The sequence below is a fragment of the Lissotriton vulgaris genome, chromosome 12 (assembly GCF_964263255.1).
Source record: "Lissotriton vulgaris chromosome 12, aLisVul1.2, whole genome shotgun sequence".
Taxonomy (NCBI): Eukaryota; Metazoa; Chordata; class Amphibia; order Caudata; family Salamandridae; genus Lissotriton; species Lissotriton vulgaris.
In genome coordinates this window covers 7,897,965-7,918,491 of record NC_141700.1, presented here as the reverse complement: position 1 = coordinate 7,918,491, position 20,527 = coordinate 7,897,965, and the positions used below count along the sequence as shown (strand labels likewise).

At 43.6% G+C, this 20,527-nt stretch overlaps 1 protein-coding gene across 7 annotated transcripts in view; it reads right to left on the bottom strand.

Moving 5' to 3' along the window:
• The window catches only part of SBNO2 (strawberry notch homolog 2), a 390,195-nt gene that overhangs the window by 43,260 nt on the left and 326,408 nt on the right, over positions 1-20,527 (bottom strand). For all 7 annotated transcript variants that reach the window (XM_086946697.1, XM_086946699.1, XM_086946698.1 and 4 more), the window contains 6 exons: positions 16,513-16,644; positions 15,810-15,945; positions 14,952-15,064; positions 7,300-7,371; positions 2,428-2,536; positions 1,917-1,991 (listed from right to left, as the gene is read on the bottom strand). In XM_086946697.1, the coding sequence (XP_086802823.1) occupies positions 1,917-1,991; positions 2,428-2,536; positions 7,300-7,371; positions 14,952-15,064; positions 15,810-15,945; positions 16,513-16,644 (637 nt within the window). The remainder of the gene's footprint in view (positions 1-1,916; positions 1,992-2,427; positions 2,537-7,299; positions 7,372-14,951; positions 15,065-15,809; positions 15,946-16,512; positions 16,645-20,527) is intronic.

The following is a 20,527-nucleotide window of genomic DNA, read 5'->3' as shown; positions in this document are numbered from 1 at the left end:
GACATTAGTCAGGTACCTTCCTTCCAAGTGTGCCCCAAGGGTTATATCTAAACCCAGCAGACTTACCACGCAGGAATTGACACTGTAATGTCAAAAAGGATGCCCGCATCCCTCACCCTACATATTGAGGGATGTTCAGAGGAGTCATCTCTGCCCATTCAGGTCTGCCTATTGTTTGTTCCTGAGAGGCATTTCACACCTTTTTCACTACTACTCAAATGCTAATCCCTGGCTGTCAGAAGTAAGAGAGCAAATGCAGATAGATAACTTTCTAAAACTAAATGTTCCTTAATATCTCCTAATATTCAATCAAGATCAAATTTCACCATTGAACTGGATTTTTAAAACTATTAAAAATAGGTATTTAATTTTTTATCTAGCAAGTGCCCTTCTCGAGATACACTATTAGGATTTTCTATCTCTTCTCTGGTTTTCTACATAGGACAGCTAAGCCTGCCACAGTCAAATATAGCTTTTGGGTGCTAGTAACTGTAAGGACGTTAGCTTTAAATTTCTACATGGCCTACTTTTAAGTACCACGCACCCTGCCTTGGGGGAGACCAGGTGTACATAGGGGTGACTTATTCATATTTAAAAAGGAGGTTTTGAGCTGTCAAAAGGGTTTATTTGTTAGGCCAAATTGCAGTTTTTATACTGTCGAAGTCTGGCTACAATGGGAGGCCTAAAGCCTTGTTTTACAGTACAACTGTAGTGGATGGCACAATAGCTGCTATAGTTCAGTAGTGGCGTTTAACTTCCAGGCACTGGGTACATCTTGTACGATATTCTAGGGAGTTACATGTAAGTTAAATATATCAATTAGGACAATTTCAATTTGACCATGTTTAACTCTTCCATGCGTCGGATGGCACCCGGCCCTCTGACGTCACAGTGGGCGTGTACGGAGGACGGCCAGGGGCCGCCTGAAACTCATCCACTCATTATTTCGCCCGCACCGCGGCGGATTTCGCACCACGGTCAACGAGTTAAAGAGGAGCACAAGGACTTTACTACAGGTTAGAAATGGAAAAGTGCACAGCATTCAAAAGATAGCAAAAATACTCCAGCAAAAGCCAAACAACACGGGGTGACCATGCAGAAAAGGTGGATTTCCTACAGCTCTGAATATTATCCTTTGTATTAAATGATACATTTGTAGTGGTTGACCACCGGCAGCGTCGAAGTGACCGTAAACGCTATCTTCAGAATGTATTTAATTGGTTCAAGTTCTGGGTTAAGTCTGATATTATCTTGAATCCATATGGCTTTGCATATGGGCTGAAAAATGTCAGTGTTTTCAGCCAGGAGTGAGAAATGGATCTGTAGTGATCAGACAGGTGCAAATATTGACGCCTTTGGATGGTGAGAACGGGGCGGCGGCGAGCCTGTGTCCAGAGGGATTTTAACTTATGAGCAGCAGTAAATCTCATGGAGAAGGAGTCATCCTGGGGTTTAGTGAGGGGGGTAAAGCAGAGCCGGTCTGTTTTCAGTGAGCTGCATCGTTGTTTTGTCTGCTCAACTTGTGCTTTGGATGGAGACTATTTATTCATCTTCAAGTATTTACAATCTTTTACGGCACTTTTAGAGACTTTTGGAATCTGTGACTGTTGAAAAGGAAACACCAGATTTAGAGTCTCGAAATCTTGAAAGTATGCGCAGGGAGTTGCCATTATGGAGAGGGAACACATCGATGAAATACAAGGAAGAGGGAATAGTGTGACAGGCCAAGTGAGAGAGAGCGGTAACTGAGGTAAGCAAGAGACTGAGAAAAAAGCAGACAGAGAAAATGTAGGAGTCAAGTAATAAGAGGAGGGGTCAGTGAGATTACAAGTTTAGCAGCTAACTGATTAACAAAGGTCAAAGTGACAGTCAAAAACACTAAGGCACAGACTGAAGGAGCGACGAGTCATACCCACCCTTTTCCACAGTGACACATTTGTATTTGGGCTCCCTGCAGCAGATTCCAACAGAGATCAGACCTTGCTTCATCTCTGGGAATGAAAGAAAAGGAACAGACAGGTATCAATGGCCTGTAAAGTCAGCCGCAAACTGCAGTCTGCACACTGGAGCCCACATACAGGAGGCTGCAGCCCACGGACTGCACGATCACATAATGAGGTCCACAGACTACAGCATACAGCAGCCTGCACTGACACACATGTAGGCCACACACTGCACGGAAACACGCTGCATTCTGAAACACTACAGCCCACACCCAGCATGTTGCAGCCCAGGGTTTTAACAGCCACATAATGTAGTCCACAGACTGCAGCACACAGCAACCTGCACTGTACCGTGACGCAAGCACACATTACATCACCACACGCACCGTGACGCAGGCACACATCACATCACCACACGAACCGTGACGCAGGCACACATGACACCACCACACTATCTCGCATAGATCTGGGGTCCTTCTCTCACCAAGGAAGAAAGCAGCATCCCCACCAGGGTAGTTCTTGGGAGGAGGCACTTTGTTCTCTGCCTGCTGGAGGATAGCGGCAAGGATTCTGCTGAGAGCTCTGGAGCCGTACTGCGGAGAGGCGACAATCACATGGAATCCACATAGGTAAGGGCAATTTAAGTAATGCAAAAAGCAATAGGGTCTACCCAACTATAGTCAGAGTAATAAGTATTCTCAAAAAGATACTGAGAAGAGTGTGGCCACAGCCCTACACAAAACTAACACACTGGTAATAATTAAAGATTGAGAAGCGGTCAGCATTAATCTTTGTTCACATAAAATGTATAACCTGCCAAAGTCTGTTGGTGTCCAAATAAGACCTTCCCTAGAAACAGACCAAAACACTAATGTGCAGGTGCTATCCGAAGTCATCTGCTTTCATATTCTGTAAGAGAAACATCTTTTTTTAAATATTCTTTTTATTACATACAACACAACAGCAGTACATCTGTATACCATCAGATTACATATAATCCGACCAGTGTGTTTGAGGTTGTCTATTGTCATCGGAGAAGATACAATATCTTCAACGGGGCCCCACGTCATATCTTTAATACCACAGTCATAACCCTCATTATATTTGCCATTGTCCCCAAATCTTTTCCCATTTCTTAGGGCAGCCTCTACTTTGGTAGATCGCATGTTCTGCCAGCCAACAGAAACATCTTTAAACCTGTTACACATTGACTCTTCGCCCTGAAGCAGACGATTATCACCAACTACACCAAAACAGTGGTGTCGACCACTTTGTCAAAAAAAAAAATATGTGACATTTGAACTATAGATGTATTGAGAGAGTAAAGTGATAAGAGTAAGGCTTTCAGATAACTCCTTTTACTGATGTTCACAGGAAGAGGGGAGGTGTATATGACGAGGCAGAGAAAACGAGAGAGTTGAGAAAGCTTTCACTGCTGCTGCTTCTGTGCGTATGTGCAGCAGTCACACAAGCAAGTGCTGCCAATGAAGTGCAAAATATCCCCGAGAGAGTAACTTGCCTGCTGGCGCTGTAGCACAAGAACAAGCTCTTCTGTTGTTTGCGCGACTGCTGTGTGTCGCTTTTGCTATGAACAGAACGTTGCTCAGGCTGACTGTGATGGAAGCAAGACTGCAGTGGTCCATGCTTGGGTGAGGGTGTTGGGTTTCTGTATAAGGGAAGCTTGAAATATTTGTCAGCCGTGGCTTGCCTCTTCTTAGTAGGGGTGCTTGTCCCTTTTTGCCTCTGCTGTTACTGCGGAGTGTGTGGGTGAAGCTTTCACGGTGTGTGGTGGTTGCGGAAGGCGCTTGTGTGTGTGCACTGTTGCAGCTGTCCAAACTCTTCTCATGATACACAAAGGATGGTCACAGGTTAGTGGTGCCTCCATCCCCTTAACTAAGGTATCTGACAGAAAGCAGATGAACTCCAAAGGGAAGATTCACTTCCAAAGGACAGGAAAGACTTGCGCTTTAATCTCAACCCAAGATAATAGGAGATAACTCAATTATCATTCCCGCCTGTAGGCCAACCCCCTGCCAGCGGCTGCTAGGAAAAAGATGGCCATCACCACTAAATGTGGGGATTTGGTTATCCCTAACTCTAACACGGAACAAAGAAAACAGTTACTTATCAGTAACAATGGCTGTGCACCATGAATAGTTGTATAGCCACAAGCTAGGTCTATCCGGCCATGTAGCGAGTGGGCTAGAAAAGTTCATTTGTTTTTCCTGAAATTTTCCAATGTGCTTTACAATTCCTGCCAGTGAACCCCTCATTTCTGTTTTTGCTCATTATTTCCCAGTGCATGTCACCATGAACGATAGTCTTGTGGTCAGCTCATCTTCAAAAGAACCCAGATTGTGGACACTTCAAATGTACCAAATCCTGTCAAGCCCAGACAGGACAGAAGGATCAATTTTATACACTGCTAGGATACGTTGCAAAGTTGTGCACATGCCACGTTGTCCGGCTGAAGATTATTTATTGAAAGCCTGGATTCAATCACACAAGCTCTCGGGGATGTCAAAGACGCATGCTACCTGGATGTGGATAACGGAACATCATGGGACATTGGAAACAATCCAGCAGTCATGCACACTATACTCCCCACTCCACGTTATACCAATACAGCATATTTCACTGATTGTCAATGCCAGCATGAGGGCACGGTCTTCTTGCCGGTGACTAGGTAGAAACTAATAGCCACACTGCTGACAGCAGCCAAGCAAAATCTCTCTCCGGGGCAGAGATGCTTAAAAGAGAGGAGTTAGTTATCGTCTCTGGGTACTATCACAATAGACTTTTGGAAAGCCCATAGTTCACACTGGTCAGGCCACCAGGCACTCACTCACATTTGTAACTAGCATAAAATGAATGCTCAAGGCTAAAACAATGCAACTTGCAAATCCTGTATCACCCAAGCAAGGCAAGCTCAAGATTTTCTCTTTCCGCCGAGACTCCAGACAAAGCACAAAGAATACAACACACGCCTCTTGGAGAATTATCTCAATTACGTAGTACAAAACGCTCTCCTGACAACAGTGGTGCTTGAAGAGGTGGCAATCACTGAAGGTCTGATAGGGCACTCTTTACAACATAAACCCTGGAGAGATTAGTATTCTTGCCAGACTCCAATCATCACCCCTGGCCCCTGACCGCAAGCTAGGAGAAGACTTTCAGCAATATGTTGAGTCCGCCATCAACTGGCAGCCACATTAAAGGAATACAGATAAAATAAAGTGGAACTGTAACAGCCATGTCCCGATGACTCCCTAAGAGCCATCATGGGAAACTAAAACCAAATGGATGACAAAAGGAGAGGATGTGAGCCCCGGTCTGAAGGCCGTGGTTTACAAGTGGTTGACAACGGCATGTCATATCAAGCATGGAAGCAGGCCACTAGCCGGCACCAGCCATCACGATGCCAAGTCCGGCAGCTTAATGGCAGCACGTCAATGTAGATGTCTATAATCTCCCAGGTGACCAGCATGACGTCCTGATCACTGCCACTGAATATGTGCTTCTGGCGTTCTATAAAGTATTCACTACATCATGGGCAAGCTGCTGTTTCGAAAATCAGTTAACAAATCACTATTTGAAAGTTCAAATCCCTCAATCCAAGACAGCAAAACATCGGTAGCACTAGACGACCTGCTAGTCAGGAGAACACACGTGAAGATAACCCACATGAGGGAATACCGAGGGCTGTGCTGGAAATGATGGGAAAGGGCAGCAGAGAAGAGCCCAGAAGAATAACACAGCCTCCTTGCCCAGAAGGGTGATAACAATACACCTACAAGCAGGAGAGCTGGTCCTTTTTTGCACACTACAAGACAACTAAACTGCAACTACTATTCCATCCAAGTTCCTCACTAATGGTGAGACGAGGTGACATCGCAATCAAATCTATGGTCTATACATGAACAACACGGTTTGCTGGTTTTCTCAGTAAGCATGGTCAAGTCAGACAGGGGGCTCGAGAATGACAGAGAAGCAAAGAGGACACAAAGGACCCTGGGCACATTCGTGCTACCTGAGAGTGAAGAGCAAGTGCTGAAGACACGAGAGGACAAGACAGCGGGGAGCACTGAGTGCGGAGTGACTGCATCATCAACAAGCAGAACGGGCTCTTGCCACGAGACAATGCTGGACAAGAGCCAGGCCATACTTAAGGTCTCTCAAGAGCATATACTGTGATGATGGAGACAAGCTCTGCCACAAACTATACTTGTCAAAAGTTCAGGAGGGATGAAGAGCATGGGTGTAATGCATTTGAGCTCTCCGTCTGCTGTGCTCGCTCAGAGGTAGAAGAAAGACAAGGGAGGCGCCATCGTAGGCTTCCTCAGAAACCAAGAGTCACACTAGTGTGTCCGTACCGACTATCCGCTGCACACCTCCTGCGCAAGAGTTGGTGCCTGGTCATGCTAGAGCCCACTCTGTCAAAACTCAAAAGCGCAGAGGGTGTGACAAACCACAGGAGGTGACGCTGTCGACACAGGCTTGAAGGTTCCTTACAGCTGCTCCAGCTCTGGCCTCAGCAGCAAACACATAACTGAGAAGCAAGAAAGGTAAACAAACCACAGACCTTGTGTGTATCCCGCAGGTATCATCAGGGTGAAGGTGGTGTGTGCACTAGGGCTGACAATGACGTGGAGGAATTGTTTGCAGACTGTGAGTGAGTGCGAGTATGGTTTGTGTGTATGCAGACTGCACTTTGTGCGTGTGGAGTGTGTGTTTGTGTGCAAGGGGTGTCTGTCTGAAGACTGCGATGAGGCAGTGTGCACAAACTGCATGCGTATTTACATGTGTATGGAGGCTGTAGGTGAAGAGGCTTTGTGTTTACGAAGACTGTGTTGAGGTCGTGTGTGCACAGACGGTATGACTATTTAGGAGTAGAAGCGGTGTGTGAGGGGACTATGCAGAGGTTTTGTGTATACGAAGACTGTGTGGAAGCAGGGTGCGTAGATTGGGTGTGGAAGTTTTGTGTGTATTGGAGGCAGTGTGTGAGGAGACTATGCACGGAGTGTTTGTGTGCAGGAAGACTGAAGGCAGCGTGTACAGAGAGTGAATGAGTATAGGTGTGAAGTGATGTGTGAGGAGACTGTGTGCAGAGACTCTGTACACAAAGATTGTGGCAGCAGTATGTGTATGTACGTGTATTTACATGTGGAGGTTTTCTGAGAATGGAGCAGTGCCTGAGGAGAGTGTGTCTATGCACAGTGGAGTCATTAGGTGCAAAGACTCTGTATTCATTTAGGTGTGAAGGCTTTGTGTGCTTGGAGGTGGTGTACAAGGATTGTGTGTGTGAAGGTTTTGTGTATGCAATCATAATTGTTACAATGCAGATTTCCACACATACCTTATTCTCAAAGTTGTACTTGCTGAAGTCCCGCGACTCCGTTGCACGACGGTCCCCGTGTGTTAAGGCACCCTATTGAAAGACAGAAGCAGATCTGTGAAGACCCCCGCAAAGGAAGGGAAGAACCTAATCCCCTGTCACCACCACTGAGACTTAGATAGGTAGGAACAAGAAAAGGAAGGAAATACTAGCCACTCAGTGAGGGAGAGAGAGAAGGATGAGATCTGGAAAAAAGAGCAAAGACAAGGAAGGAAAGAAAGACATGATGAGAGAAAGATTTATAGCGGGTAAATGAGAGACCCAGAACGAAAGGCAAAGAACGAGAGACAGTTACACAGCAAGGAATAAAAAAGAAAGAGGACGCAGCAGACAGTGAGAAAGAGAGAAAGAGAGAGAGAGAGATAGAGAGAGAGAGAGAGAGAGAGAGAGAGATATTTAAAGAGGGAAAAGCAGCCAAAAGGGAGAATCATAGAGAAAGAAGAATGAGATGCTTTCAGAGGGAGGAAAAAAGAAAAAAACATTACTCAGGAAAGGATTATCTAAGGATGACAGACAGCCACTGAAAGGCAAAGGTTGAAGATAGAGGAAAAGTGTGGAGGCAGAGAAACATGGGAGAAGGAAAGAACTGTCACTGATACTAATAGAAGAAAGTTTCCTGGAGAGAGAGAAAAAACAGGAAGGAAGAAGGTAACTCCAGCAGAGAAAAGTTAGGAAAAAAGGAGCTTACGAGGATTGGAGGGGAGGGAGTCACATTTAGGAACAGGGTGAAGATAGCCATTTGGAGAGAGCAAAAAGCGAGAAAATATCCACCCACCTACCAGAGAGGGAGAAAAGGCCTAATAGTGTTTATAGAGCGTGGGAATGAGGAACAGAAACCCTCTCCAGAGAAGGTGAAGTAAGTTGGAGCTACCTAATGAGGGAAAACGGATGAAGATGGCAGAGACTATGACCATGAGTGCACTGCAACACTCAGGAAAGTGAGCACATATATAAGATTTCATACATGAAGATTGGAACTGCAATTACCACTAAAACTAAGAAGAGGTAATGGTCAAAATTGTAATATCAAACAGTTTTTTGATCTAAAGGTTTCAAACTAGAAGCTCTCAAAACATGTTTCAAACCTTAAGTCTATTACCCTCCCAGTCCCAAACACACCACAACCACACCACTCACCAAGAATGCAGCGTGTAAAGTACAACAAACTGAAAATGTAACTGACCTGCCATACACACAGGTTATGTAAGAGAGCAACACACACACACACCGAAAATGTAAGAGACCCACCAAACATGGAGAATGGAAGGGAGCAAAGTACCACACATACACAAACAAATAAAGAAGGTGGATTGCGAGCTACCAAATGAAAATGTAAGTGACCCACCACACACAGAGAATGGTAGCATAATAGCAACCACAAAGACAATAAAATGAACAAATAATACAACATAGAGTGATTGAAAGAAGGTAAGCCCGCACACACAAAGAACAGAAGCAAACAGGCAACCAAACAGAAACTGAAAGGAGGAAAACCATGACTAAAAGACAAAATGGAGAAAACACCCCATCATGAGTTGTAGGCAATTTCAATTTAATTCAGGTAAAGGGGATTAAGCAAGGCAAGAAGCACACAGAACAAGCTTTGGCACATGAAAATGTAAGTAAGCCATCATACACTTTGCAGAAGACAGCAAACAAGACACCAGATGGAGAATGAAAGGAACAATCAAGACACACAATAATGATTTAAAAAAGGCAAGCCACACACACTTTTCGTAAGAATAAAGACAACAAAAATAATGATGTTAAAATATTGACTTAAAAATATAAACTTTATATACTTATAATGTAAAGTATCACTATATCTACTACAAATATATCATGGTCCAAAATAAATATCTGTAAATGCATTCATATATACACACACCCATATATATATATATATATATATATCTCAACGCTCCATAATTCTCCTCCAAAGTTCTTGCAGTGAGATGAAATACAGCACTCACTGGATCTTCAGCTTCAACGATTTTTTAATATCAAGACAGACGCGTTTCGGGAAGCGTCCCTTCCTCGGTATCTAAAAGAACGCGCTGCGCGGCACCATTTTTAAAAAGAACCTGTGTCGCGTGATAGACATAGGTGAGGGACTATGTTGCATACATTTACATGAGCGCCATCTTTAAAACTTTTTAGCGCCCAACACCAACATACAATTTTCAAAACTATATTGTTTAACACATAATTTATCGTGTATGTATCATAATCTTGCCGTGTATTGGCACTTGCAATCCCCACAAGGATTGCACCCCCTCTTGTTTACCAAAGATTATCACGCAGAGAGATTTGCTAGTGGTTTCATCTGTCCATACCTTAATGTTCACAATCATGAGGGCTATAGGTGACCTGCTATTGGTTTCGTAACAGAACTTCTTCAGGGCGTTCTTATTTCCTTCAAGTTATGTTGGTATCCTGTTGTCATATAACTAGATATTTCTTCCAAATGTTAAGACGAGACGTAAGTACATTCTTATTCAAAGTGACTAGGTATCAATTTTACCCACACAATTCGGGCGGAATTGAGTAATTTATAGCATCCTCAAAGTCAGTCTTTCAAAAATTCCAAAGTATAGGACTTGATAATCCAAATCCAAATGTTTCTCAAGAAAAGTCATTTTCAATCGTTCGGAATATCGGTGTTTGGGCAGATATGACCCAGGGACCCCCAGTATGCAAGGGGAATTAGTCCCCCCCTCTGCAAACCCGCCAGTGGCCTGCGTTGCAGAGAGGTGTAAAAAGGGGCATAGCCTCATTACACCTTTGTGCAATGCAGCCCCCTGGCACATACTGGAGGTTCCAGGTGGGCTAGTTGGCCCCCAGGGACCCCTAGTATGCAAGGGGAATTAGTTCTCCCTCTTCAAACATGCACGGGGGCTGCGTTGCAGAGAGGTGTAAAAAAGGGTGTGGCCTCATTACACCTCTCTGCAATGCAGCCCCCTGGCGCATACTGGAGGCTTCTGGTGGGCTAGTTGGCCCCCAGGGGCCCCCAGTATGCAAGGGAAATTAGTTCCCCCTCTTCAAACATGCACGGGGGCTGCGTTGCAGAGAGGTGTAAAAAGGGGCGTGGTTAATCAGTTTAATACTTTGCTCTCCATAGCAAATTGTCCTTCCACAAAATTTGCAAACAATTTTGAAATCTCCAAACTGGGTTTGGATGTTTGGGACCATCTCACTTGACTCTGGACCCGATGGAGTGGGTTGCTTACTTTGGGAGGTGCTGGGTGAAGATTGGGGAGGGTTTCTGGTCAGTTCTCTGACCTCTGCCGCAGCATAGTTGTTTGGGTGCCGGCGTTGCATGTGGCGAATCATGGTGTTGTTGCCAAAAGAATACTTTTTGGCAGGGTTCCCCCTGGAAAGTACAGTGCCACAGATCAGACAAGTAACCTTTGGCACATTAACTTTCTTGAGGCCCCTTGGGATTTTAAAAAACTCCCAGACAATGTGCTCCTTTGGCTTATAGGTGGTAGTATCTTCAGGCAGGTACCGCCTCTCCTCCTCCTCCTCCTCTTCTCCTTCTCCACCACTGTGGTGTTGTGGTGGTCCTTGTGGTGGTGGTGGTGGTGGTGGAGATGCTCCTGCTGCTGCTGCTACTGTAGCCATTTCTCAGTACAAATAGGTACAAATAGGTCTGCAAACAGGTCTTCCTCAGTCAAAGTAAAAAGTGGGAATGAGAAAAAAAGGTGGGGGCTTTCATCTTTTGGAAATCAAAACTGTCCTGAACCAATGAAAAGTGTTATTTTCAGGTCACATGACACTGGCTTTATCATTTGGAAACCAAAACTGTCCTGAACCAATGAAAAGTGTTATTTTCAGGTCACATGACCCGACGCGCTTACGCAGCGCGATCATATGCGCTCGAGTGCTTCCGGGTGCGCTTACGCCGTGCGTATCACGCGGATGCGGCTACGCGATACGTCACAATGATGTTTTCGTTTGCGGCAATAGCGCTAACGGGACGCTCACCGGTACGCGCACCGGGGCACGCCGCATGACTGCGCTTACCGGTGCGCTTACCGGTGCGCTCACCGGTAAGCGCACCGGGAGCGCTCCAGGGCAAAAAAAAAAACCAAACAACAAAAAAAAGAAAACCATGAACAATATACATAAAAAAATAGTATTACATAAATATACAATATAGGATTCATTATAAAAAATATAACATTTCATAGCTATAGAAATTTGCTATTAAAATACCTTTGAAATTCACTGAAAAAACCATAGGCTTCACACCAGTTATAGTTAGGAATTAGCATTTAAAAAAACTATTAAATTCACTGAAAAAACCATAGGTTTGACACCAGTTATAGTTAGCTGGAAATTTTACTGACATAAAACCATTGAAATTCCCACGTTATAGTTAGTTGGACTCACTATAACTTGCGCGCCTGCAATGCACTGCTGATGACGTCACATATTACATCACTCATGACATGGTCAGTGACATCACTCATGACATCACTGATGACACCATCCTTGTGACAGAGTGACAGACCTCCTTTCAGTGTAATGTAACCCTTGAAACACATATTCAAAAATAGAAACTAATTTTTTCAAAAAAATGGAGATACCCATACCAGTTACAACAACCAATTCAGTAATTCCACCATCTATATACACATCCACTCATTCACCAACAGTTCTATATAGTCACTCATACATATACTCACTCATCATATGTAGTGATACACCTATACATCCTGTTACACACCGACATTCATCCAAAAGTTACTCACACACATACTCACACATGCAAATAAACTATTGAACATCCATTTATTTGCATATACAACTATACACACACTACCACCTTACTTCTAAGGAAACTTACACATATTTACTCTCTTAAACAATCACTTATAGAAACACATACTTATTTAAACAGGAACTCTTACAATCTCTCACTCTCACATATACTCACTTATATACATCAATACTCACATATACTAGATTAAAACATATGTCGTTACTGATAAAGACACTAGTGAGACAGTCATTCACTCACTAACACACATATATACACACTCATCCACCCATACAGTCCTGCACATATGCGGTCTTCAAAACACATACAAACAGTGAGTCAGTCATTGATGCATCTATGTGCTAAGTAATACCCCCACCAAACCATACAGACACTCATACTGATACTAAATAAACATCTAATAACCCATATACACACACATGTAGCTACTCACCAACCCATGCAGCCACTTATACACAAAGTGAAACACTGATACATATATTTAAATATTTAAACATTACTCACTAATATATGTATTCACTAAGATACACTTAATAAGCCAGTTAACCAATCATTTTTTTTTTTAAAGACATCCTTTTAGACACTTATTTAAACATTTATTCTTCCATCGACCTTTACATATACATATATAAAACATATTTATTTTTCAGAAAGACACACAAGAGGCCAAGTTGACTATTCAAACCCCAATCCAACAAACAATAGGGAAAGCGGATATGTTTGGGCGGTAGGGCCCGATGTACTATTCCTACTCCAGTCCAACACAAACATGGGGAAATGTGCATTTTAAAAATGTTATATTTTTTATAATGAATCCTATATTGTATATTTATGTAATACTGGATGGTGTCATCAGTGATGTCATGAGTGATGTCACTGACCATGTGATGAGTGATGTAATATGTGACGTCATCAACAGTGCATTGCAGGCGCGCAAGTTATAGTGAGTCCAACTAACTATAACGTGGGAATTTTAATGGTTTTATGACAGTAAAATTTCCAGCTAACTATAACTGGTGTCAAACCTATGGTTTTTTCAGTGAATTTAATAGGTTTTTTAAATGCTAATTCCTAACTATAACTGGTGTGAAACCTATGGTTTTTTCAGTGAATTTATATATATATATATATATATATATATATATATATATATATATATATATATATATATATATATATATATATATATATAAACACATACATCTATATATATATATATTTTTTAAAATAACATTATTTAAATTTAAACAAAGTTAAATTATTAAAAATATATACTAAAATATGTATGCACAATATTTGAATGTATATATTAATTAAAAAACATGCAAAATTAATAATCAGATAACTTAATCGTATTATTGATTTTAAAAATACACAAACATTATTATTAATACTTGTATTTAAAAACAAACATATGAATGAATTATTTAGAGAGATTTTTTTTAAAGGATATAACAAAAAATCAGTTATAAAATCACTAAAAACATTTACAAAGCTAATAATTTTATAAGGCAAAAAACAGAAAAATATGTTAAAAATACATAAAAATGATAAACCAAAGTATGTTAACGAATTCCATTCAAAATGAATAATATAAATAGCATAAATTAAAAATATTTAAAATACACTACTATAACAAAAATGTAGGCAAAGGCATACACAGGAGGCCAAGTTGACTATTCAAACCCCAATCCAACAAACAATAGGGAAAGCGGATATGTTTGGGCGGTAGGGCCCGATGTACTATTCCTACTCCAGTCCAACACAAACATGGGGAAATGTGCATTTTAAGAGGTGAAAGATCTACTTTTCAAGCTCTAGTCGAACTCTCTTTGTGAACAGTGCATAGATATTTTTGGCGGAGGGTTATATTGTGAATTCTCATTCTCATGCACCTAACAAAAAATATTTTGAGAGTCAGATTTACTATTCTAACTAGATTCCCACAAACAATGGAAGGAAGTACAAATATTTGGGGTGGGGAAGATTTACTTTTCGAACTCCACTATTCTAGGAGTGTGGGGCAGATTTAATATTTAAAGCCAGTCAACAAATATTGTGGAAGTTCAATATTAATAAACATGGTTATAATCATTTACAATTAATTATACCACCAAAAGAAATTGCTAAATGCATAATTAAAAAATATATATTAAGATTTTAAATGCTGATTTACTCCAATGAATACCACTCAAAATATGAAAAAAGTTACATATCTTGAAAATTATGTAACATGTCAATAAATGATTACCAACTTAAAAATTATCACAATATACTACACAACAATTAATAGATATTTACATTAAAATATTATCCCCGACTGGAAGGTGCAAGAGTACGCTCAGGGTGAATGGATGAAAGCAACACTTGCAGAGGACAAAGGATATGAAGGTGACACAAAGTGAATTGAAAGAAGCAGGCAATCCATCAAACATAAATGAAGGCAAGATGCCATGGAAGCACACAGAGAAAAGGAAGGAATGGGACAGATATATATGCACACGTAGGAAGCTATGCCAAAAAAAAACACTGAGAAGGGAAAAAAGATAGTGATAAGGAAAGGAAGTGAAGTGAGTTGCCTAAATGCAAATGAAGTTGACCAGTGGGAAGGAATGGCGTGAAAGAGCTTCAGAGAGAAAAGTGGACATTTCTAATATTATGTGTCATAATCACAACAGTGGCCAAAAAGTCATAAGTATTAACTAGGGTTGAAAGTCCACAGTATGACAGAAGCAAATATATGTCAAGAGGTGACTGAAAACAGTCAGCACTCACTGCATAATGCAATATGTCAAACTGCACTAAGATTATAATGGGAAAAACTTACAAGGCTCTCCAGGCGCTTTGCTACAATAGAAGCGAACCTCCGCTCTCCCGCCAGCTCGGAGATCAGGAAGACGTACTCTGGGGCGGACACCTGGTTGGAGCGGTGAGTTCGACCTGAAGTGAGAGATGATAAAACTCAGTGAACAGCTGTAAAGAAGTTCACATTCAGGAGCTGGGAAAAACACAAGTACAAACCCCTAGAAAGGGAGGCACTCGTTTCCCTGCACCTATGAGCTGAAAAAACTTTAGCACACAGTTCTGGAAAGAATGAATCCCTTGGGGAAAAAAATTGGATTTACTTAAAAAAGCATTTAAAAAAGTTAAAATGAAGCAACAGAATGACCAAACACTACATGACTAGTCATGGAAAATGACAAAGCCGCGCAGCTAAAAGTTGGAATGAAGTAGCTATACTGAGGCACTAGAAAGAAGCGATAAGGTGTGCATACATGCGCACTGCAAGGACTTCATCACAACAAAACACTGGATTGAACACAAGCATTTCCAGCCAGGCCAAGGCGCATCTCTCAGGCAAAGGCTTGGCATGAACTGCAAATGTCTGGGCAGTGGCAAGCCTTAGACCAATGATTCCAATGAACTGAGACGATTAAACACCACATTCCATGTAGCAAACTGTACGTTTCAAAGTATGAAAAAGCTTACTTTATGTTTCCAAGTTGACAGAAAATACTAACTTCAAGGTAAATGCAGGAATGCGATCTCAAATGATGCTTTCGAGATGCGGTTTGTGTTTACTACCAGCAGCACCCACACTTTGTAAAAGACGTTTCCTGGTTTTCAAATAAGTGAATGAACATGAGAGTAAACGACAGCTCTGCAAGGGAACTTACAGACTTACCAAACTGCTGTATGGCTCTGTCCGCACTCCACGGTAACTCCAGGGTCATGTGCACTCGACGCCTCTGGTTTGGCACCCGGCGGTCAGCCTGCAAGGAGATACCCGAACTCGAAGCTTCTGAGATTATTGCTACAAGCTGAGAGAAGAGAAGGGGTTCAGTTAGAAGCGAGAGAAAAGTGAACAGAGCTGGCAAGGGTGGGGTACGTTTAGGTAATAGCATGCTATTTCTATATGAATGAACACATTAATACACGTATGAATAGCTAGTAGTTCTTGACAATATTCCTCTGGCTGCACTCTAGCTGAGCAGAGCCATTCAGATGCCAGCTTGCTGTTTGATTCTCCAGTCATGTGCCACTTATGTTATATGTGTATTTGTAGGGCGCACTATCACCCGCAAGGGTATCCTGGCATTGTTATTTCCAGAAACTAACACACACTGCTCCCTGCATATTTTTTTAAAGGATGTTTAGCCATGCACTCTCTCTGTGTGCTTCAGCATGCACTCGTGCTCGGGCTGTGCCTTGAATGCATGCTCCTTGCTCTGTCGTGCACTCACGCTTTGGGCTCTGCCACAAACCCAAGCTGCAAGCTCTTCCAAGAACGAATGAGCCTTGCTCTACCACACATTCATGCTCTGGACTCTTACAGGCACTCACGCTCCATGCTCATCCAAGCACTCCACAGGGTGTTCCGTCCTCACCTTCTCGCCATTCATAAATCGCTCTTTCTCCTTGAGGTTTATATTGTCTATAGACAAACTCTGCTCAGCTCGAGACTCAAAGGTGATGGAGCCGTCCGCCCGGCGAACCACGCGTCCTTTCCTGCCAGTCATCTGAAATGAGCAAATTAAGAGAAGTAAATAACCAATCGTATTCCAATCAGGACAGAAGAAATACCATTCGATTATAAGAGTGATCACTATTGGACCAAGAGCACTAGCAACACTCTCCTTCACAGGCAGGAGTGGATAGAGGACGTCGGTACTCGGCAACTACATGAGATGGGGAAAAGGAATAGAAGACCTAGCCTGGCAGGGGAAAGAGGTGCCACACTCCCCAGCTCACATTTTCTTAGCTTCCTTACGTTTTTTCCCACCAGACTCCAAAACTTGGTGATTAGACAGGAAGTGCTCCGTGCTGTATGATGACAACAGTAGAGTTGCTGCTTTGATAGGAAGAGGGATTCAGAAAAGGGGGTGGTGATGAACAGAGTGTCTGAATTAAGCAGACCACTCTTACCCAGTCCAAAGATCAGGGCTTGATCCATCACCGTTATTTATCTCACTGCCCCATCCCAGCTCAGAACCTGGCTATATGCAAATCAGTCTGTCCCTGGCCCAGTGCATCATGGGAACAGGGCAGACTAAACTACCAAGCCAATTCTTCACCAGAAAGGAGACAAGCTACCGGGGACCGGTTTCTGGCATTTCAGCCTTCTTCGGCCCGGCTTGCTTGAATCCTGATGGAGCAGTGAGAAAGGGACTCATGTCTGAGTATACCCTGCCACACCTATAGTGGCCAAAAACGATTTAGAAAAGGGGGTGGTGATGAACAGAGTGTCTGAGTTAAACAGACCACTCTTACCCAGTCCAAAGATCAGGGCTTGATCCATCACCGTTATTTATCTCACTGCCCCATCCCAGCTCAGAACCTGGCTATATGCAAATCAGTCTGTCCCTGGCCCAGTGCATCATGGGAACAAGGCAGACTAAACTACCAAGCCAATTCTTTACCAGAAAGGAGACAAGCTACCGGGGACCGGTTTCTGGCATTTCAGCCGTCTTCGGCCCGGCTTGCTTGAATCCTGATGGAGCAGTGAGAAAGGGACTCATGTCTGAGTATACCCTGCCACACCTATAGTGGCCAAAAACGATTCAGAAAAGGGGGTGGTGATGAACAGAGTGTCTGAATTAAGCAGACCACTCTTACCCAGTCCAAAGATCAGGGCTTGATCCATCACCGTTATTTATCTCACTGCCCCATCCCAGCTCAGAACCTGGCTATATGCAAATCAGTCTGCCCCTGGCCCAGTGCATCATGGGAACAGGGCAGACTAAACTACCAAGACAATTCTTTACCAGAAAGGAGACAAGCTACCGGGGACCGGTTTCTGGCATTTCAGCCGTCTTCGGCCCGGCTTGCTTGAATCCTGATGGAGCAGTGAGAAAGGGACTCATGTCTGAGTATACCCTGCCACACCTATAGTGGCCAAAAACGATTCAGAAAAGGGGGTGGTGATGAACAGAGTGTCTGAATTAAGCAGACCACTCTTACCCAGTCCAAAGATCAGGGCTTGATCCATCACCGTTATTTATCTCACTGCCCCATCCCAGCTCAGAACCTGACTATATGCAAATCAGTCTGCCCCTGGCCCAGTGCATCATGGGAACAGGGCAGACTAAACTACCAAGACAATTCTTTACCAGAAAGGAGACAAGCTACCGGGGACCGGTTTCTGGCATTTCAGCCGTCTTCGGCCCGGCTTGCTTGAATCCTGATGGAGCAGTGAGAAAGGGACTCATGTCTGAGTATACCCTGCCACACCTATAGTGGCCAAAAACGATTCAGAAAAGGGGGTGGTGATGAACAGAGTGTCTGAATTAAGCAGACCACTCTTACCCAGTCCAAAGATCAGGGCTTGATCCATCACCGTTATTTATCTCACTGCCCCATCCCAGCTCAGAACCTGGCTATATGCAAATCAGTCTGTCTCTGGCCCAGTGCATCATGGGAACAGGGCAGACTAAACTACCAAGCCAATTCTTTACCAGAAAGGAGACAAGCTACCGGGGACCGGTTTCTGGCATTTCAGCCGTCTTCGGCCCGGCTTGCTTGAATCCTGATGGAGCAGTGAGAAAGGGACTCATGTCGGAGTATACCCTGCCACACCTATAGTGGCCAAAAACGATTCAGAAAAGGGGGTGGTGATGAACAGAGTGTCTGAATTAAGCAGACCACTCTTACCCAGTCCAAAGATCAGGGCTTGATCCATCACCGTTATTTATCTCACTGCCCCATCCCAGCTCAGAACCTGGCTATATGCAAATCAGTCTGTCCCTGGCCCAGTGCATCATGGGAACAGGGCAGACTAAACTACCAAGCCAATTCTTTACCAGAAAGGAGACAAGCTACCGGGGACCGGTTTCTGGCATTTCAGCAGTCTTCGGCCCGGCTTGCTTGAATCCTGATGGAGCAGTGAGAAAGGGACTCATGTCTGAGTATACCCTGCCACACCTATAGTGGCCAAAAACGATTCAGAAAAGGGGGTGGTGATGAACAGAGTGTCTGAATTAAGCAGACCACTCTTACCCAGTCCAAAGATCAGGGCTTGATCCATCACCGTTATTTATCTCACTGCCCCATCCCAGCTCAGAACCTGGCTATATGCAAATCAGTCTGTCCCTGGCCCAGTGCATCATGGGAACAGGGCAGACTAAACTACCAAGCCAATTCTTTACCAGAAAGGAGACAAGCTACCGGGGACCGGTTTCTGGCATTTCAGCCGTCTTCGGCCCGGCTTGCTTGAATCCTGATGGAGCAGTGAGAAAGGGACTCATGTCTGAGTATACCCTGCCACACCTATAGTGGCCAAAAACGATTCAGAAAAGGGGGTGGTGATGAACAGAGTGTCTGAATTAAGCAGACCACTCTTACCCAGTCCAAATATCAGGGCTTGATCCATCACCGTTATTTATCTCACTGCCCCATCCCAGCTCAGAACCTGGCTATATGCAAATCAGTCTGTCCCTGGCCCAGTGCATCATGGGAACAGGGCAGACTAAACTACCAAGCCAATTCTTTACCAGAAAGGAGACAAGCTACCGGGGACCGGTTTCTGGCATTTCAGCCGTCTTAGGCACGGCTTGCTTGAATCCTGATGGAGCAGTGAGAAAGGGACTCATGTCTGAGTATACCCTGCCACACCTATAGGGGCCAAAAACGATTCAGAAAAGGGGGTGGTGATGAACAGAGTGTCTGAATTAAGCAGACCACTCTTACCCAGTCCAAAGATCAGGGCTTGATCCATCACCGTTATTTATCTCACTGCCCCATCCCAGCTCAGAACCTGGCTATATGCAAATCAGTCTGTCCCTGGCCCAGTGCATCATGGGAACAGGGCAGACTAAACTACCAAGCCAATTCTTTACCAGAAAGGAGACAAGCTACCGGGGACCGGTTTCTGGCATTTCAGCCGTCTTCGGCCCGGCTTGCTTGAATCCTGATGGAACAGTGAGAAAGGGACTCATGTCTGAGTATACCCTGCCACACCTATAGTGGCCAAAAACGATTCAGAAAAGGGGGTGGTGATGAACAGAGTGTCTGAATTAAGCAGACCACTCTTACCCAGTCCAAAGATCAGGGCTTGATCCATCACCGTTATTTATCTCACTGCCCCATCCCAGCTCAGAACCTGGCTATATGCAAATCAGTCTGTCCCTGGCCCAGTGCATCATGGGAACAGGGCAGACTAAACTACCAAGCCAATTCTTTACCAGAAAGGAGACAAGCTACCGGGGACCGGTTTCTGGCATTTCAGCCGTCTGCGGCCCGGCTTGCTTGAATCCTAATGGAGCAGTGAGAAAGGGACTCATGTCTGAGTATACCCTGCCACACCTACAGTGGCCAATAACGATTCAGAAAAGGGGGTGGTGATGAACAGAGTGTCTGAATTAAGCAGACCACTCTTACCCAGTCCAAAGATCAGGGCTTGATCCA